We start from the raw sequence: 22,417 nt of genomic DNA, 5'->3' as shown, positions 1-22,417 counted from the left end.
CCTTGGTCTTGTGGAAAGTAACCGTTATGACCATTGGCTAGGCAGCACGTTGTAACGTCGTCAAAAGGACGAGGGTTTCGTAATGTCCAACAATCTCGTAATAATCTAAAAACCTTGTTTCTCACCCCAACTACTGAATCCGTCACTTGTGGGAAAATTTTATTTAAAAGTTGTAATCTGACGTTCTTTTTCTCACTTTGGTAAGAAGCGAACATCACTAACCCATAATTATAACATGCTTCTTTATGTTGCATGTTAGAAGCTCTTTCTAACTCATGAAATCATATGTTGGGATATGTTGAGTCAAAATAGGTTCTTAACCCGTAGCGTAAAATTGCATTTGGGTTCCCCGCATTTAACGCTTTAAAGAAAACACGGCGTAACTTACGGTCTCACCAATGTGATATACCCCACCTATCAAAGGAAAGCCTTTTATAAACTAAGGCATTTCTGAAAAGTCTTTCAAATGTTTGACAAGTTAATTTCGCCATAACTAAATGTGCTAATGAATTCTGACCGACTCTAGACAAGATTTCCTCAATCATATCCTCTGGTAGGTCTTCTAAAATATTCGGTTGTCTACCCTTAACTTCCATTTTGTTTTTATACTGTAAAATAGACAAGAATTAGATTCGTAAAAGATAATTAACAAACAATACAAGCAATTTTTACATGGAACATAAAAGTACAAGCACACTACAATACATATAATACACAACATGATTACAACCCTCTAATCTGAATCACTGGTTTCTTCTTCTTCGGATTTGGTTCGTTTTCCTAATTTTCTAGGGATATATGGTGTTCCTCTAATACGAGCCGTCGTTTTCCACAAAGGTTTAGAAAAACCTGGTGGTTTAGAGGTTCCCAGGTTATTGTTACAATTTAGGAAATATGGACGTTGCCGATACATATAAAGTTCATCGGGGTTGGAATCGAGTTTCTCTATTTTTATACATTTTCCCCTATTTTTTCTTTTTGCTTTATTAAATTGGGTCGAGGTAATTTCTATAACATCATTGGAATCCTCATCGGGATCCGATTCATCAGAAAATTGGTAATCTTCCTAATATTTTGCTTCCTCGGTGGAAACACCATTGACCATTATTAACTTTGGTCCGTTGGTTGAGGATTTTCTTTTATTTAATCGAATTACTGTAGGTATCAATATTTCTTCCTCCGGAACCTCTTCTTCTTCCGGTTCCTCCTTTTTCGGTTCCTCCTCTTCCGGTTCCTCTTCTTTCGGTTCCTCCTCTTCCGGTTCCTCTTCTTTCGGTTCCTCCTCTTCCGGTTCCTCCTCTTCCGGTTCTTCTTCTGGAATTTGTGAATCTTCCCAAAATATATTCGACTCTTCATTATTATTAGGTGAATTGATGGGATTTGTACTAGTGGTAGACATCTATCACACAATATCAAACACATTAAGAGGTTAATATATCACATAATATTTACATGTTAATAATATATAGTTTTCAACAAAAGTGTTAAGCAATCGTTTTTAAAGAAAACACGGTCGAAGTCCAGACTCACTAATGTATCCTAACAAACTCGATAAGACACACTAATGCAAATTTTTGGTTCTCTAAGACCAACGCTCGGATACCAACTGAAATGTCCCGTTCATATTGATTATAAACGTTCCATATTAATTGATTTCGTCGCGTGGTTTTGACCTCTATATGAGACGTTTTTCAAAGACTGCATTCATTTTTAAAACAACCATAACCTTTAATTTATCGATAAAGGTTTAAAAAGCATTATGTAGATTATCAAATAATGATAATCCAAAATATACCGTTTACACACGACCATTACATAATGGTTTACAATAGGAATATATTACATCAAAAATAAATTTCTTGAATACAGTTTTTACATAATATCATACAAGCATGGACTCCAAATCTTGTCCTTATTTTAGTATGCAACAGCGGAAGCTCTTAATAATCACCTGAGAATAAACATGCTTAACGTCAACAAAAAATGTTGGTGAGTTATAGGTTTAACCTATATATTTATCAAATTGTAATAATAGACCACAAGATTTCATATTTCAAAATACATCCCATACATAGAGATAAAAGTCATTCATATGGTGAACACCTGGTAACTGACATTAACAAGATGCATATAAGAATATCCCCTATCATTCCGGGAAATCCTTCGGACATGATAAAAACGAATTCGAAGTACTAAAGCATCCGGTACTTTGGATGGGGTTCGTTAGGCCCAATAGATCTATCTTTAGGATTCGCGTCAATTAGTAGATCGGTTTACTAATTCTTAGGTTACCAAGCAAAAGGGGCATATTCGGCTTCGATCATTCACCCATATAATGTAGTTTCAATTACTTGTGTCTATTTCGTAAAACATTTATAAAAATGCATGTATTCTCATCCCAAAATATTAGATTTTAAAAGTAGGACTATAACTCACTTTCACAGATTTTTACTTCGTCGGGAAGTAAGACTTGGCCACTGGTCGATTCATGAACCTATAACAAATATGTACATATATATATCAAAGTATGTTCAAAATATATTTACAACATTTTTAATACGTTTTAATGTTTTAAGTTTATTAAGTCAGCTGTCCTCATTAGTAACCTACAACAAGTTGTCCACAATTAGATGTACAGAAATAAATCGATATATATTATCTTGAATCAATCCACGACCCAGTGTATACACGTCTCAGGCTAGATCACAACTCAAAGTATATATATTTTTGGAATCAACCTCAACCCTGTATAGCTAACTCCAACATTACTGCATATAGAGTGTCTATGGTTGTTCCAAATAATATATATAGATGGGTCGATATGATATGTCAAAACATTTGCATACGTGTCTATGGTATCCCAAGATTACATAATATATTAGAATACATGTATAATACAATATAAGTTAGCTAGGATATGATTTATATAGATTTGTTACCAATTTTCACGTAGCTACAACAAGCAAAAATATCCAATCTTGTTTTACCCATAACTTCTTCGTTTTAAATTCGTTTTGAGTGTTTCAAGTTGCTATGGTTTCATATTGAACTTAAGTTTATGAATCTAAACATAAAAAGTATAAGTTTACAGTCGGAAATACAGGTTACAAGTCATTTTTGTAAAGGTAGTCATTTCAGTCGAAAGAACGACGTCTAGATGACCATTTTGGAAAACATACTTTCACTTTGAGTTTAACCATGATTTTTGGATATAGTTTCATGTTCATAAGAAAAATAATTTTCCCAGAAGAACAACTTTTAAATCAAATTTTATCATAGTTTTTAATTAGCTAACCCAAAACAGCCCGCGGTGTTACTACGACGGCGTATATCCGGTTTTACGGTGTTTTTCGTGTTTTCCGGTTTTAAATCATTAAGTTAGCATATCATATAGATATAGAACATGTGTCTAGTTGATTTTAAAAGTCAAGTTAGAAGGATTAACTTTATTTGCGAACAAGTTTAGAATTAACTAAACTATATTCTAGTAATTAAAAGTTTAAATCTTCGAATAAGATAGTTTTATATGTATGAATCGAATGATGTTATGAACATCATTACTACCTTAATTTTAGTAGGTAAACCTACTAGAAATGAGAAAAATAGATCTAGCTTTGAAGGATCCTTGGATGGCTTGAAAGTTCTTGAAGCAGAATCATGACACGAAAACAAGTTCAAGTAAGATTTCCACTCGAAATAAGATTGTTATAGTTATAGAAATTGAATCAAAGTTTGAATATGAGTATTACCTTGTATTAGAAAGATATCTTACTTTAAATAAGAAAGATTTCTTGAGGTTGTATCATCACTTTACAAGATTGGAAGTAAGCTAGCAAACTTGGAAGTATTCTTGTGTTTATGAAACTAGAACTTATAGAATTTATGAAGAACACTTAGAACTTGAAGATAGAACTTGAGAGAGATAAATTAGATGAAGAAAATTGAAGAATGAAAGTGTTTTTAGGTGTTTTTGGTCGTTGGTATATGGATTAGATATAAAGGATGTGTAATTTTTTTTACTTGTAAATAAGTCATGAATGATTACTAATATTTTTGTAATTTTATGAGATATTTCATGCTAGTTGCCAAATGAGGGTTCCCACATGTGTTAGGTGACTCACATGGGCTGCTAAGAGCTGATCATTGGAGTGTATATACCAATAGTACATAAATCTAAAAGCTGTGTATTGTACGAGTACGAATACGGGTGCATACGAGTAGAATTGTTGATGAAACTGAACGAGGATGTAATTGTAAGCATTTTTGTTAAGTAGAAGTATTTTGATAATTGTCTTGAAGTCTTTCAAAAGTGTATGAATACATATTAAAACATTACATGTATATACATTTTAACTGAGTCGTTAAATCATCTTTAGTCGTTACATGTAAATGTTGTTTTGAAACCTTTAGGTTAACGATCTTGTTAAATATTGTTAACCCATATTTTATTATATCTAAAGAGATGTTAAATTATTACATTATCATGATATTATGATATAATAATATATCTTAGTATGATATATATACAGTTAAATGTTGTTACAACGATAATCGTTACATATATGTCTCGTTTCGAAATCCTAAAGTTAGTAGTCTTGTTTTTACATATGTAGTTCATTGTTAAAACACTTAATGATATATTTACTTATCATTTAACATGTTTAACAAAGTGTATCAATATCTTAATATGATTCATATGTACTTAGTAAGACGTTGTTATAACGATAATCGTTATATATATCGTTTTCGAGTTTCTTAATTCAATAGTCTCATTTTTATGTATATAACTCATTGTTAAAATACTTAATGAGATACATACATATCATAATAACATGTTAACTATATATATATATCCATATATATATCATCATATAGTTTTTACAAGTTTTAACGTTCGTGAATCACCGGTCAACTTGGGTGGTCAATTGTCTATATGAAACCTATTTCAATTAATCAAGTCTTAACAAGTTTGATTGCTTAACATGTTGGAAACACTTAATCATGTAAATAACAATTTCATTTAATATATAAAAACATGGAAAAGTTATGGTCACTACACTTTTAAGCTTGTTTATTCTCAGGTATGAATTAAGTCTTCTACTGTGCATTTGCTCAATCGAAGGATATTACATGGAGTCATTCATGGAATATTTAGGTCAGCACCCCGCAATGGGACCAGATGTTGATGACTTCGTCCAGGTGGATTAGGACGGGTCGTCACAGGTGGTATCAGAGCGGTGGTCTTAGCGAACCAGGTCTTGTATTAGTGTGTCTAACTGATAGTTGTTTAGATGCACTAGTGGGTCTAGACTTCGACCGTGTCTGCATGTCAAAAGTTTTGCTTATCATTTCGTGTCGAAAATCATTTACTTATCATCCTTAGGAAATTACCTGCTTATCATTCTTAGTCTAGACACTTCTTATTGCATTGATTGCATGAATAGTGTAGAGACAAAATTCATATCTTAGCGTATCTGTTACTGTAAACTTTGTCTGACACGTTTCCTTAATTTCCTCCGTAATCTACGGGATCTTCTGTACTATACATAGATATTCTATGTAATTAGAATATCATCCGATATTCGAAAATCATTTCATATCGAAAAATCCTTTGCCTAACCGTGCAAGATAAATTCCACAACCAGTTCAAGTTCGTCGGATTACGATAACTATTCCGATATGGATTTTCACTCGAGCTCCGAAAGCAGTGTAACCGAAATGGATCAACCGATTAGCCATCATCTATTATGGATGAATTGGGGCTGGGTTCGTAGCCTCCTCAATCATTGGAGACAAGAAGAAGGTGATCCTTTTCATCCACCACATTGCCCTCTTGGCGAAGAACCTGAAGCACTTACCGGCGAACTTGTCCAAAATACCATTTTCTCTCTTATTTCCAGAATATCTCATCACGATTATATACTATACCAAATTCTAGATCATATTTATCCGCTCGTCCGAACCGACAATCACCCCGGTGTAATAGAAAAAGTCAACGAGCTTCGCGCTCGGGTAGTGGCTTTGGAGAATATGGTGCAAAGGTTACAAACACCAGCAGCAGCACCAACAACATAACCAATACCACCATCATCAACGCCAACAGTACCATTACCACCACCAACAACAACAACATCGCAAACCTCAACTTCACAATCTGTCACACGAACATCAACGTCATACGTACCATAGATATCAAGGAGTACCAACAACAATGAACGATGAAGTATTAATTCATAACTTCATTGAAGAAATATTCTGCGAAGAATATGTGGTTTCTAAAAGTTTTAGAGATTAATTATTCTAGCTCAAACCAAAAAGCAAAAGAGATTAATATCATATTGACTCATTAAATCCATGATTACATCTGAAGAAAATATATATGTATATATATTTTTTTCATAAAGATTGTAATTAAAAATTCTTTCGTAGAAACTGTTAATGGTGAAAATATTTTAACGGGTAGGTAATACCCGAGGAATATTTAAATTCCACATTAATAAGTTACACGGTACATTCTTCAAATCTGATCCAACGATCATTTACTATCCTACTTACATCCACTGATATACGAATCCGTTCACCACAGAATAACCATTTTCATTCAATTTCATATTTGGATTTTTACTTATCAGAATTCAACAAGTGACATAATGAAGAAAACATTGGACAAAATAAAATTTGTTAGAAACAAACATTTTAACTATGAGAAGAATTTTGTTAAGAATCCACGCTAACTGTTCCTAGCTAACTATTCCTAGCTAACTGATTACATTTTATTTATCGCAATTTAATTATCGCAATTTATATTCTCGCAATTTTATTTATCGTCATTTAATTTCTGTTATTTATTTTACGCACTTTAAATATCGGGACACGTATACAAAGTTTTGACATATCATATCGACGCATCTATATATATTATTTGGAATAACCATAGACACTCTATATGCAGTAATGCTTGAGTTAGCTATACAGGGTTGAGGTTGATTCTACAATAATATATATACTTTGAGTTGTGATCGAGTCTGAGACATGTACACAGGTCACAATACATATTAATTAATTCGAATATTATATATTAAACTATATATGAATTATTGGACTGTTAACTGTGGACTATCCACTGTGGATTAATAACATTGGACAATTAAAATGAATTAAAATACTGATTATAACATATGAAACTAAACATTTCTTCAAGTTTACCACTTGATTTCATCTTAAACATCCTTTGTATCTTGACGATCACAATCTGAGTTTAATCATCTAAAAACCTTAAATATTCTTGAAAACCCTCGGTTTGATAACAGATGATCCAGATCCGTTAACTTTGAAAATGCTGATGAAGCAGCATGTTGTAGATGGTCTAAATGGTCAAAAGTTTGATAATAAAGAATGGAATGTTGGGAACGCTCGATAGAAAATTTGGCACTGAAAAATGGATTGAGCTAACCATGAAGGAGACCAAGGACAAATACAAGGACCAAACCCTATATTCAAAGAATCCAGATAATTCGGGATCCGATGAAATCTTTAGAGAATATCTTCCTCCAGGGTCATGTTAAAATCTTGCGGAAAATTTTTCATCATCATCTTTCGAACTTAGAAATTCCAAAATATCATCATAAATATCCTCGATATTTCTGAGGATATGTTCATAAGTATTCTTGTCCGAAAATTATATACTTCTTTGTGCTTTCTGTATTTCATTGGAAACTTCTGTAAAATCTAAGTATAAATTATGAATGAATTCTGGAGAAGTGTTGAGAATTAGAGCATGAGTTAGTATAATATAATGACACTTGGCCAACGTGATTATATTGCAGTAAGTCATGCTGGAAGTTCTAACGAAAATGATGATTCACATATCATAATGTCATCATGTGTCATGTTACACGACTCGTTCATTCTACTTCACCTCTGAACGTATCAAGAAGATATATTCTTGATAGTTCCATCCTCAGTGATTTTGGTAATCTAACAAATCAAATTGTGAGATTTCGTTCCTTCCTGCTTAGAACGTTATAATCATTCGAAACTCTATATCTACGAGTTCTAGACCATTATTTGCTTGATTTAAAATTGAGAAGAGAAAACAAGAGCATGGAGCTCCGAAATATAAGAGAAAATATAAAGCCCGGTAACAACACATAAATTACAAACCGTGCATATCAATGTTTATCGCAACATAAAGATACGGGAAAGTTAAAAACATTATAACCCCAAGGGCGAAGTAGAAGAAAACAGATTCCTCAGGTGGAAGTTGGAAAAGGAGAATGATTGTTGCGATAGTAAGGATAAGGACAAGGATCAGAACTGGACTAAGCATTTTCATAATCTTCTAAATTTGGGAATTGAGTATAGGAGTGGTGAAAACTAATAGAACGTAAAAGGTAAATTTATAATGGAAATAGCAGACGTAGTAAACGGGACAGATCATCGTATTTAATTAAAGAGATCCTAATTTCCTTAAATTTCGAAGAATTAGATCTTATAGATTTCTAAGATTTTCTGTAGAATCCCTTGAATTCCGGAATTTAACCAACACAACGTCAAAAGTTAAGACGAAATTTTTCACTCTTTTGTGATAGCTTCACTCGTACGCTTCGCGTAATCGAATTGTTTTATCAATATTACTCAATGATGATAAAACTCTATTTAGCAACTCATATTCGCCATGAAAACATTTTTACTGTTAGCCATGACCACCTCACTCAAATTTCGGGACGAAATTTCTGTAACGGGTAGGAACTGTGACGACCCGGGAATTTCCGACCAAATTTAAACTTAATCTTTATATGATTTCGACTTGATAAGCGAAGTCTTTTAAACTAAGTCTACAAATTTTTGAACCATTTACATAGATTCATTTGACCTTTGATTATTTCCGACGATTCACGAACAATTGTGTGAAAATGTAACTAAATATATATATATATGTAAATATAAATATAAGTGTATATATTAATTTGATATAACACCATTTAATCATTTAAATTAAATACGTAAAGTAATATACAAAGTAATTAAGATGTTATCAATATATATATATATATATATATATATATATATATATATATATATATATATATATATATATATATATATAGATACAAATTATGCACACAATTAATATTATATGAATATAGTAATATCAATATAATATATATAAATATTAAATGTTCAAATATGTTATTATATGGTATAAGTATTATAAAATGAGATATTATTAATATTAAACTTAATTACAAGTTAAAATATAGTTATTACATTACTTTTATTATTAATATTGATATTAGTATTATTAATTTAATAAATAGTATATATATATATATATATATATATATATATATATATATATATATATATATATATATATATATATATATATATATATATATATATATATGAGATTTGATAAACATAATTCGTTATATCAATTTTGTTAGTATTACTCTCATCATTATGATTTGTATTAATATCTATATTATTAATAATAAACAATATATAGACATAAAAAAAATTAAAAACATGTAACTTGATATTATTGGTAATATTATTATGTTTTGTCATTTAAAAACCATTATTATTATAATTAATCTTAGAAAGTAATACAAATTATTATTTGTATCATTAATAATATTATTATTATTATCATTCTTATTAATGATTATTACAAAACTTAACAAAAATTATCACTTTGATTATTATTAATAACATCATATGATTATCAATATATTTTCAAGTTTATTATCATTATATATCTTATTATTAATAATTAATGTAATTATTATTAATTAGTATTAATATTATTAATAATGTAATTATTAATTATTATAAATTAAATACATAATTTATATAAAAGAAAAAGGTACGTAATTAGTTTTCAATCTACATCAAAACTGTAATGGATTTGTTTCCTTATCTCTAATTCTGTAAATAAGAATCGAATACAAACAGATACTTCCAAATTCGGTTATCAATCGATTTCTCTTTTAATTTTTTTATTTATCTTTTTATTTCTGAATAAATTCTTGCCGAACTGTCCTTTATTATATATTTGGTCCAATTCAGTGTTAGCTGATTCATACCACCTTATAACATCAACTATAACCTATACATTACAATAATACACTTGATCGATCGAATTAAACAGAATATTAAAGGAAAAACAGTCGCCGGCTCTGTTTTATATCAATTATTCAAACACCACGATTTCTTAATGAATTTCAAAAATTTCAAATGCATTGTTGTTAGGAATCTCATATTTAAACTTTCTGGAAAGTTTCAGGTTCCAATTCTTCGAATTGAAATCGAATTTTGGAGTCAAAGTAATGTTCAAAAAGTCAACAAATCTGTTCTTGGTAAAAATTCGATTTTTCTGTTAAGTTTTAGGAGTAATTGAGGAGTCAGATAGTTTGTAGGAGTCAAAAGAAAACTTTTTCATGTTATAATCAATAGCTAAAACGTCCTTAAAATTTGAAATTGAAATCGGGTTCATTATCGTGTTCATCCTCCAATTCAGGTCAATTCTTTTCTTTTCTGTAATATAACTCAATCCAAAAATTTCATCATAAACGTTTATGTTCCTTTTACAAATCATGAATTATATTTTAAATAAGCTACTAGGATTGTCTTTGGTCGATTGGAATTTTAAGGATGAAGAAGAAATAACAGACAGGTTATATGGTTTATATTTTTAAAGATTGGGGATGTAATCAGATACACGGGCTAGCTCAGCTGGTCTCGATTGTTTCGGGTTTAACGAGAGGTGTCAGGTTCGAACCTCACCGGGTGCATTCTTTTTATTAGAGGCTTTTTAAGGATCTTGAATCCGAGACCAACCCTACACTTATTCAATGACGTCATATGTTTTTTTACTACAAAATACAGTATGGTGAGTTTCATTTGCTCCCTTTTTAATTGCTTTTGCAATATATATTTTTGGGCTGAGAATACATGCGCTGCTTTTATAAATGCTTTACGAAATAGAGACAAGTGATCAAAATTGATAATTCTGCGGATTGATGTGCTAGGTAATTTAGTTACATGTTATAAGAGCATGTGAGCGCGAATCCTAAAGATAGATCTATCGGGCTTAACACCCCCATCCTGTAGGCTGCACTAGACATAAGAGCTAGTGGGCGGATGTTTAGTACTTCGAGGATTATTTATACACTTGCGAGTGTACATATCCATCTTTGCGAAGATGACTTATTATATTATTGTTAAGGTTGGTTACTGAGGCCTCAACATAAGCAGAATGGTTTTATACACTTGCGAGTGTACATATATTTATTAATGGAAATCTTGTGGTCTATTAAAATTTTGAAATAACTGTTATGATAAACCTATGAACTTACCAACCTTTTGGTTGACACTTTTAAGCATGTTTATTCTCAGGTATGAATTAAGTCTTCCGCTGTGCATTTGCTCAATCGAAGGATATTACATGGAGTCATTCATGGCATATTTAGGTCAGCACCTCGCAATGGGACCAGATGTTGATGACTTCGTCCAGGTGGATTAGGATGAGTCGTCACATCGATAACCCAAAACATTCCCAAACCATCACACCATTTCTATTTTTCTGATTTATATTGAATACTAATTTTATTAAACCCGTTTCTTTTTCTGTTTCCCTTCCTTCTTCTTCTTTACAGTTAATTCGACCAGAGAACCCCAACATACGATCAAAATAACAATTTAAGATTTGAATCTCAATTATACTTGACTTTTAATGAATACTTGTTCATTTAAAATAAATAAAAAAATAAAAAAAATCACAAGGCCTGCTGTTCGTCGCATATATATAAAAAAAAATTGATTTTTGATTTTGAGGTTGTTTTGGACAATCTTTATAACATGGAATTTGTTGCATAACATTCCTATGAACTATCCAAATCATCAATTTTAACAGAAATGTTAAAACAAAAGCGAATTTTATGATGAACACGAAGTTTGACTTTTTGAATTTTAAAGTTTGACTCAAGAATTCGAACTCAATACAATGAATTGGAATAAGAAGCTTTTGAAAAATGAAACATGAACAGAGGTACGAGCTAAATATAAAAAAAAAATTGATTTAATTATCAATGTGATTATGTAATTGATGTAGAGGACTAACTTTTATAGCATGATTGTGTTCGCTAGATACAAAATCATAACCAGTAGAGGATTTAAAAAATATATCACGATTTGAATAAAAGAAATAAAAATGGCGACAGGAAATAAAAAAATATCACGATTAATTAAAAAAATAAAAAGCAGATATGCAGATTCACGATCAATTAAGAAAACAAATATATACCTAATTGCTTTAAAATTAATGAAATCAGATATCACAATTTAGGTATGTGTCGATCCCTTTTTTTATATTTATTTAGTATTAATAATTAATAAGTATTTTAATAATAATAATAATAATTATTATATAAATAATAATATGATAATAGTATTTATAATAATAAAGATAATATACTAAATATCAAGATAATAATCAAAATAATAAAATGATCACAATAATAATAATTTTTGATAATAATAACTAATAATGTTAATAATAATATTATTATTAATAATAATATTATTATTAATAATAATATTATTATTAATAATAATAAATTATATTATTATTATAATAATGATATTTATAATAATTTTAATAATTTTAGTAGTAGTGATGATACTAATGATATTAATAGTAATATTAACATTAGTAGTTATATTAATGGTAGTAATTAATAATAATAATAATAATAATAATAATAATAATAATAATAATAATAATAATAATAATAATAATAATAATAATAATAATAATACTTGTAAATGATAATGATTAATGATATATTATTAGAAATGATATTAATAATAATATTAATATAACGAATAATTATTAATGCATAATTATTTACGAATAGTTGTTCGTGAATCGTCGGAATTAGTTCGAAGTTAAATGAGATTGTGTTTAAATTTTGTCGGAAGTTTCCGGGTTATCACATAAATATAGTCAAATGTATCATATATATAATATAATAAAATTCAGTGACGGATACAGAGATGATCTGCATTCAGTTCCCATGGTTTGTATAATTTGAAGTTTATGGTAAAGATATTACGGAGTACTCAACTAGCAAGGGTCATAGCTGTCTCAGTTGATAGTTGGGTTCTAGTCACCTGTTAGTATAAATTGAAATTGGGTTAGGATCAACTGTGAAATGGGTATGAAGAAATGATCAAAATATGTCGTTTTGTGTTAGCATTTGCGTTTGTGCATTCATCTTGTGATTATTTTGCAATCATCTTGCGTTTCTTCAATCATCTCGTGTAATTTAGTTAAGTCTTTGAACTTGTCTATATCCCAAACAGAACTTTCAAGTTTCAATTAATAATTGTACTTTTACATTATTTATTCGTAACTGGGCTTAGTAGCGTTTTCCTTTAAATCGAGTGGGAGTCTAAAAGTCGGTTGAACAATGATTTGATCATGTTCGGTTGGGCCTGATGGTGCATTATCTGTTTATTTGGGTTACGCATTCTAAGTTGAGAATTGGTGCATGTCACTCGGGCGAAGGTTTGGGTTACTTGGACAAGGGGGTATTGCGTTAGGCTGGTTTCACATAGCTCTGATAACCTCTTGCTCCCGACAGATAACAGGCTTGGGCTCATCAGGTCCATCTAACCGACTAGTTCAATCAAATGGACACCCACTTTTATAAATAAAAACCAACAAGTGTTTCGAGCCCCGAGTTCCATGTAATAAGTTTCATGTTCGAATCTCGTCTAGGACGAATATTTTGTGGTGACCTGGGAAAGGTTGGTAACGATTACTCGCCCTCCCAAGTAGCTTGAATAGGGAAAAACCGTATACCTTCCTACATTATTTATTAGTATTTATTACGTAGATAAAAAGATTAATTGACAACGTTAACGTTAATCGAGTGTACATTAACAATGTTAAACCTTAGTTGATTGATGCTTATCCTATTTACTTTTTGTGTATTAAGTTCTTTTTCTATTTGTCTCTGTTTGAAAAAGGGTGTCATCATATATCTTCTAAACATACTAATTTTTAGATTATGTGACAAAGAAATAATAATTTTTTTTAAGGAATTAAGAATGGTACAAAAACTATTAAGTTAGAAAGTAAATATGTGAAATGGGAAACAAAAGTTTCATTGTCTTCCTAAAGGGAGGTGGTGATAAACACAAATACTCACAATCAAGGCGGGAAACAAAGTTCTTATATGAATCCCCTAAAATCTTCCTTCACACACAAACACACAGTTATCATCTCTTTCTCATCTTTGCTAATGCGCTTAACGTCTAGAGTTCCTTTTTCCCTAATTTCAAATTTTGAAAAAAGCTAGGGTTTGCAAAACAAAGCAATGTACCGTTGGAGGAACATAAATTGAACATGACCGATAAAGTAGCCAGCACTTTTGATTCCGGCGCAGGTGTTGCTAAATTTCACTCCGTACAACCACATCGTGATCTGCAATCAAATTGGGAAGTTGATCTTGCCAATAATCTTCAAGAATATTTACTCAAGATTTGTTCCGGTGAAATTACTGGTGCTGATAATAGTAATAATGATTATACATCTATAAATTTTGCTGAAGGTTTGTTCCTTTATAAAGTTGTTAAATTTATATTTTGTTTTAGGAATTGTGTATGACAGTTAGTTGATTACTTGCAATTATAGCTGCACTGCTGCTTCAAGGTTCAGTTCAGGTGTATGGCAAAAAAGTTGAGTATTTGTATTCTTTGGTATTACATGCTTTGGAGTTCATCTCTCAAAATGGGTAATTTCCATTTTTGATACTTTCTTTTAATATTTTATGTTTGATGTTTGATAGTATTGGTATTGGTATGGTATTTGCTTTCAAACCTATAGAAATTTATGGTATTTGGTATGATATTCAATGGATTTCGTTTGACATAAACATCTAACAAGTTCATCTCTCAAAAGTGGTAACTTGAGATTAGTTCAAAGGTAGAGTTGGTCAAAAGTAGTTACAAAGCTTGAAATACAATCTGAAATTTTTAGTTTTTAGGATGTTCATAAGAAATAATGTTAGACCCTTTTATGGCTTCCACAATATGTATACAATGGAAGTAAAACTACTATGCATTCTTCATATGTGACATGTGTTTCTACACATAACATAAGAGGGGGGCATTTCATATGTACCTAACTCAAGTTGGGTAATACCATATTTTACCAAGACACTAGTGTTCACGTAAGGTATAATGCTTTAAAATAGCATAAATGGGGAAATTTTGATATTTTCTCAACCTAAACCGGGTATATATGTGAAATTGTCCCTAATTAGGCAGTCACTTTTTGATCATTTATATGAAATGTACTCAGTCAGCAACATGATCAACCAGAGAATTCATTAGGCGAAGAAGAAGAACAACAAAATGGTTCTGTCGCTGCTTCTGCTGAACCAGATGATTCTTTTTGGTGTTTAGATGATATCCCAGGTAGCCTGAATCTCTTAGAATTTAGTTATATGTAGGAACCAAATGAAAGATTTGCCATTGCTAAATATGCTTGTTGTTACCAGTTGATGCCAAGAAATCATTGGATACTTCAAATGACAACAATACCCTTCTCAATCCCTTTGTAAAACCTCCTGCAAACTTGGTTGTGCTCAAGGGTGATTGCTTAGATGTCAGTGGAGACATTGGGGAATTAGAGTCCTATCTGGTATGTAACGGGTCATTTTTGGTTATGTCTATATCTAACGGGTCAATGGGTTTACTGTTTTGATAGCTAAAAAGAAACAGGTCAAATGGGTCAAATGTCATTCAAAGTGTACTTTTAATGCATAAAGCACATGGATATTATATTATAACTGTAAATTTATTAGGGAAAAGGTTTGACCTAATATTATATTATATCACCCAACCGCTCATTTTTTCATTTTTTAGAGTGAGTAGATATTGAGCTGTCATCATCATTGCTAATAACGGATTAAATCTATGGTTGCAGTTAGCAACAAATGATCTATACAGGGATTTTATACTCTTAGATGCATGTGATGCATTTGCAGTTGATGAGTTTTTGGGCAGCACTGAAACATTTAACAAGAATCGAAGTCATTTTAAAGTAGGAAGTTCAATTGCATCCAAATCTTGCAAATCATTTATGTCACCTTCAAAACGTTCTGGTGGAACAGGGCATAAACTTTCCGCTCGAAAGACCCTCGATCATGATCAAAATGAACCGGCATGTGTTGATAACCTCTTTGAAACTATGGACCATGATGTGCACTCAAAGGCTCCCGATTGTGATGTTAATATGGACCATGACTACAACATGGACTATGGGTTTGAACAAACAGGGACATTTGATGAGTCAGATGAAGATGAGGATGATCCTTGGAAACCTTTAAATCCTCATGAACAAGGAAAGTTGAAAGTAAAACCCTTTAAAAAAGGTTGTCTCGATATCTTTTTGCTTGATTTTCTCACCAAGCACATACAGTGTTGCACAACTCACAATTACTCGTCGAGTACTCGGTTTTGGCAGCTCGGGGAGTACTCGTCAAGTACTCGATCAAACTTGGGATTACTCAAAAAATCGGTCAAAACATGGAAAATCAGTCAAAATTTGTCAAATGGACAAAATCGGTCAAAGTCAAACTTAGTCAACATCCGAGTACTCCCCGAGTTGCCGAGTACTCCCTATAATTCCCGACCGAGTACTCCCCAAGTAGCGATTTTTGCAACCTTGAGCACATATATATTTTAAAAAAGGTGGCAAAATGGGTGGATTGGGTTGAGTTGACTTTTCCTGAATATTTGTCTCAATATGCATCTTATCTTACTAATGATAAAATTATTGAGGACGTATCAGGCTGGGCAACTATTGACTCATTTGATTAGTTTATCTGCAATAATTTTCTTGGCCCGTTTGATCATTAGATGAAATATAACTCGAATTGACCCGTTCAATAGTAAACGTGTCAAAATCTCTCTTTTAGTTATATTGCTCTATACTTACTTGGTTCACTTTAATCAGTTAAAGCTTACCGAAAGAATTGGCCAAATCCAAGTACCAAAATCTCGATAACAGAAGAGTTTCCGCTTGCAAAGTTGCACGGTCCAATTAGTGCAGAATTTCAGGAAATATGGGACGCACGTCACAACGTTAACAAAAAAGACCACAAATCAGAATCTCTTCCGTTATATGAAAGGGTTTGTTTTTATTTTATTTTAAAGTATTTACTTTATTGTTGTGCTGTTTTGATGTAATTGTGAAGCTTATTTTGTAGCTTCGTCGATCACTAGTTCTAGGAGATCATGAAAACATTGACGAATTCCATAACGATGAAGACGATGGAGACGGGGCCCATGATTTCACGCCAGATGATTTTGACATGCCCGATATGAATGAAAATCATTTCGACCCTGAAAAGGTTAGCTCTTATTGATACTATATGATCATTGAAACTGTGTGTTTGACGTCTAGTGATTATAACCTTGCAGCATCATATGGATGAAGATGCTAGTTTTGAAAAGGAACCAATTGAGCATGAAGACCCTCATGTGAATCTTGAAGATCTTTGTCGGTCCCATTTGGTGAGGCTTTGAGGCTAACGTTTCTAATATTTTTGAAAACAATTTTACTTGGCCAATTGGATAGTAACGCAATGTGATTGATCTTTTATCTTTAAAAAATTCAGGATTCTTTGCTTGCTAGTTATGCCGAAACAGAGAAGCAAACTGCATTAGCAGCTAGGGTTTCAAGTTGGAAACAGAGAATCGAACAAGACTTAGATGAGCAAGTGGGTCAAACCAACGTTAATATGTTATCGTATACCAGAACTCAATAATTTTTTAAAGCTTTATTAACTTTATATAATTAATTAATTTCTAATTTATGATTATTACTGTGGCAGGACGCACGGCCAGCTTTTGATATTCATGAATATGGTCAACGGACTTTGGACAAGCTTTCAGTAGACGCAGATGTAGGGAATACGTTATCCTTCACAGATGTTGTCAAGGGTCAGGAGAAACATGATGTTGCACGCACGTTCTCTGCACTTTTACAGCTAGTATGCTTTTTATCTTTTTCTTTTTTTTCAAATTGCGCGAAGTTTTCTATTTTGACCGATTCAATTTTTAATCGGTTGGTACTCGGTAGATGTTAATGATTCATGTATTTCATTTGGCAGTTGTTCAAATACCTACAATCAATGATTGTGTTTCTTTATCAAAGTGATAATCTAAAAATAATGTAAACATATACATATTAAAATATCATACGATGAAAAACATGAAAATATAAAAATGATTATATTGGGTATACTGTAGATGTTTCTTAGCTTCTTGGATACATTTTAACAGGTGAATAATGGAAATGTGGAACTGGTAAAGGGTGGTGTTGGCGGTGAATTTGTTTGTTACACTGCCGAGAACCCATTTCATGTTCGTCTCCTAAACAACAAAAAGAGAGCAGACGTACAACTTAGATCCTCCAATAAGAGACCAAAGGCTCAATTGAAGAGAGGAAAAGAGAACCATGGAGGACTAGCCGTGGGTTCCACGTCATCGTCGTCTGCAATAACTGTAAAGTTAGGTATTAGACAACTACTTATATTGTAATATAGCATTGTAATCATAGTTTAGGGATTGTTAATGTAAGTATATCTTCTATAAATAGAAGGTCTCATGTACTAAGTATAACACACATATACAAGAACTCAGTTCTTTCTCTCTCTTTATCTCTTATAGTTAATATGGTATCAAGAGCTGTAAAGGCCCAAGTCCGGCAACAATTCCGGCAGCCAAGCTATTTTCCAGCAACAACTCTGGCCAAAAAAAAAAAAAACTGACCTTAAAAACTCGTAGTATGCTCTGTGATTGCAGCCTTGCCTGAACCTTCACATCAGAAACGAGGCTTTCGGGTCATAACACCCAAACTCGTCATCACACAAACCCACCGCCATGATCTTCAATGAAGAAAAAGTAACTGAAGATCAACTACCTCAAATCGGCGAAAATTACAAACTACACTAAATTCGGAATTAAAATCCGAATCAAAACCAAAATTTTCAGCCTCAAAGAAAACCAAAAGTAGCCGGATATTTTCAGATCTTTTTTAGATCTAGCCCGATCCAGCCTAAATCAGGAAAAAGGCCAACACCATTAGATTCGGAATCAAATTCCGACCTAACCCTGAAATTTTTAAATTTTTTCGGTCACTGTTCATCTCCGGCACCACTGTTCACTGCCGCCGTCGGTCACTGTTCATCGCCGTCGGTCACTGTTCATCGCCGGTTTCTTTTCTTTTTGGTTCTGTTTTGGAAAGGAATTTGGAAAGAGTGAAAAAAAAAACTACTAGTTAAAACTCTCTCCTCTCATTTTATATATATCCCAGGTAAAAAAAAAATAATAAAAAAAAAGACAAAAAGACAAAAAAAAAAAATTATTACTTATCTTTTAACTATTTCTGAAATGGCAATGCTAGCTACCTTTACTCCAACAGAGAAAGCCGCCCACAACTCTCACAAATTTGGTTTCACCTTATCTCCCGCGAACTATGGTTACTGGAAGACAATGGTTCAACCATTCTTCGCCACCAACAAATTATTTGACTATATTGATGGCACAATCCCTTGTCCACCTAAAAATGTTCCATCAGCAATCCCATCATCAGAAAAAGATGAAGAAACACAGTCTCAAACATCAAACCCCAATTACATTAATTGGGTCTCTAATGATGCTCATATAAGAATGCTTCTCATATCTACCATATCCGAAGCATCATTCCAACATGTTCAAGGACTAACGTCTCGTGATCTATGGTTGTCCCTTGAGCGTGCCTACGCTCCTCACACTTCCTCTCGAGAATACACTTTGAAAACCCAGCTCCTTAGACTACAGATGAAGCCAGATGAAACAACCGCATACTACCTAACTAGAACTCAAGAATAAGATGTTGCGCTCGCTAACATAGGCGAAAAGATGAAAGAAAAAGATTTGGTGATGCTAGTTATATCAGGACTACGAGAGGAATACAATGGTTTAAAATCTAGCCTTCTTGGCCGCGAAAAGCCTCCGACCTTTGTAGACCTTCATGGTCTGCGCGATCAGACCACGACTACATGATCAAGAAATCTGTACCCGACATTCCTTCAGCTCAAGCATTCACGACTAGCACACAAATTCGAAATTCAACAGCTCCTAATAATGTCTTACCCACTTCACAAACAGATCAGCTTCAAGCTGTACAATTGCTTTTATCTCAACTTGGACTCCAAGCTCAACCTGCCCACACACCGCTGCATAAGCCATGTACACTAACCGATCTGGCAATAACCGTAGTCGTGGACGTGATTACAGACGTGGACGAGGCAACTATAACAATAGAAATCAAGCAGGTAATCGAAATTCATTTAACTGGGCTTCTAATCAAAACACAGTTTTTGGCACATGCAACAGGTGTGGGATTGGGCACATCCCATCTCAATGCCCTAATCGTAACCCTGCTACTATGAGACGACAGTCACCTTCAGCCAACTTTACAGACTATCGCTCCCAAGCGTCAACCTCGTGGATCCCAGACACAGGCTCTAGTCACCATGTTGCTCCAGACCTATTCAACTTTGACAACTTCGAGGTCTACTACGGTGAGGACAATCTTCATGTTGCCAATGGTAAGGGGTTACCCATTCTACACGTTGGTTCCTCACAATTTTCGTCTCCAAACAAAACCTTTTCCCTCAAAGACATACTTCATGTTCCTGAAATAAAACATAAATTACTTTCTGTACAAAAGTTTTGTCTTGATAACAATGTGTATTTTGAATTTCACTCAACTTTCTTTGCTGTGAAGGACAAGATTACACACACTACCCTCCTCACGGGTCCAAGTAATGGTGGTCTTTACTCCTTCCATCTTCCTCAGTCTTCACCAGTTCACAAAATAGCATTCTCCACTACCCGTGCATCTTCAATTACATGGCATCAAAGACTCGGACATCCACATCCACAACTGTTGAAGTCCATGTTATCTAAATATCATTTGCCTTTACAAAATAAGTTTACAACCACCTTTTGTGATTTATGTAATGCTGAAAAATCCTCTAAACTTCATCTATTACCATCTACTTATAAAAGTTCGCACATTTTGGATTTAGTCTTTTGTGATGTATGAGAACCTGCGCCTGTTACCTCCTTTGATGGTCACAAATACTTTTTGTTGTGTGTTGATCACTTTTCACGATTTATGTGGTTTTTCCCATTAAAACTCAAATCTGATGTTTACGCCACCTTTAAGCAATTTGTGGCAATGGTTGAACGACAATTTCAGACCAAACTCAAATCTGTACAAACTGATTGGGGAGGTGAATTTAGAAATCTCTCTCAATTCTTTTCTCTACTAGGCATCAATCATCGTCTTTCCTGTCCTCATACAAGTGAACAAAATGGTGTGGTTGAAAGACGACATCGTCATGTTGTTGAAACCGGTCTTACTCTACTCGCTCAATCACATGTACCACAACGTTTTTGGCATTTTGCTTTTGGAACTGCGGTATACCTTATCAATCGAATGCCATCCAGAACAAATTCAGCAACCCCACTCTTTGAACATGTGTTCAAACATAAACCTGATTTTTCATTTCTTCGAGTTTTTGGGTGCCAATGCTACCCTCACCTTCGTTCATACAACCAACACAAAATGGATTTTCGATCTACACCATGTGTATTTCTTGGTTACAGTACTGCCCATCATGGCTATCGATGTTTCGATCCAAAGTCGGATCATATTTATATAGCCCGTCATGTTCGATTCAATGAGCAATTTATTCCTTTTAAACAGACTGATACAACCATTTCTACACATCCGGTCAATCCCTACATCTCTAAATATCCAAATCCTACCTCACAAACTAAAGATTCACCTTCCACAGTTCCTAAAACACATTCTGTCCCACCACAAAATACCACCACTACACCGCTTGGACATGGCACGATCAAACCACATATCATTCACGCATATCATCGTCGCTCCAAAACCTCCTCATCACCACCTAAACAAAGTCACAACCAACTACCTCAGACTACTACTACTACTACTACCACCACTTCCACAAACACTGAGCCACCTCCTCGTTCTCGACCAGCCAATCTTCGCCCCAATCCTAAACAAATCCACCAACATAAGGCCACCTCCTATCATACAAGAGGTCCCTCGTCCGATACTGAACCAGCAAACTTTACCATTGCTAACAAAGATCCTCACTGGCGTAAAGCCATGACTGAAGAGTATTCAGCGTTGGTGCGGAATGGCACTTGGTCGCTAGTACCTCGTGTTTCAAATTCTAATGTGGTTGATTGCAAGTGGGTATATAAATTAAAACGGGATCAAACAGGGGCAGTACAACGCTACAAA

The 22,417-nt window shown here is 33.0% G+C and overlaps 2 protein-coding genes across 2 annotated transcripts; both read left to right on the top strand.

The window, feature by feature from the left end:
• Positions 1 to 14,122: 14,122 nt before the first annotated feature.
• Positions 14,123 to 18,714, top strand: LOC139847513 (condensin-2 complex subunit H2-like). The gene is made up of 11 exons (XM_071837184.1): positions 14,123 to 14,624; positions 14,708 to 14,807; positions 15,377 to 15,492; positions 15,576 to 15,718; positions 16,004 to 16,451; positions 17,036 to 17,211; positions 17,289 to 17,432; positions 17,503 to 17,595; positions 17,700 to 17,801; positions 17,916 to 18,074; positions 18,367 to 18,714. Exons 1-11 carry the CDS (start codon positions 14,420 to 14,422, stop codon positions 18,622 to 18,624), a joined length of 1,944 nt encoding a protein of 647 aa, XP_071693285.1. The 5' UTR covers positions 14,123 to 14,419; the 3' UTR covers positions 18,625 to 18,714.
• Positions 18,715 to 19,476: 762 nt separating this feature from the next.
• On the top strand, positions 19,477 to 19,956 carry LOC139850015 (uncharacterized). The gene has a single exon (XM_071839614.1). The coding sequence runs from the start codon at positions 19,477 to 19,479 to the stop codon at positions 19,954 to 19,956; it is 480 nt and encodes a 159-aa protein (XP_071695715.1).
• The last annotated feature ends 2,461 nt before the right edge of the window (positions 19,957 to 22,417 follow it).

This window comes from Rutidosis leptorrhynchoides, chromosome 5 (genome assembly GCF_046630445.1).
Source record: "Rutidosis leptorrhynchoides isolate AG116_Rl617_1_P2 chromosome 5, CSIRO_AGI_Rlap_v1, whole genome shotgun sequence".
Lineage (NCBI taxonomy): Eukaryota > Viridiplantae > Streptophyta > Magnoliopsida > Asterales > Asteraceae > Rutidosis > Rutidosis leptorrhynchoides.
The sequence above is the reverse complement of the archived record's forward strand: the minus strand, read 5'-3'. Positions and strand labels throughout refer to the sequence as shown.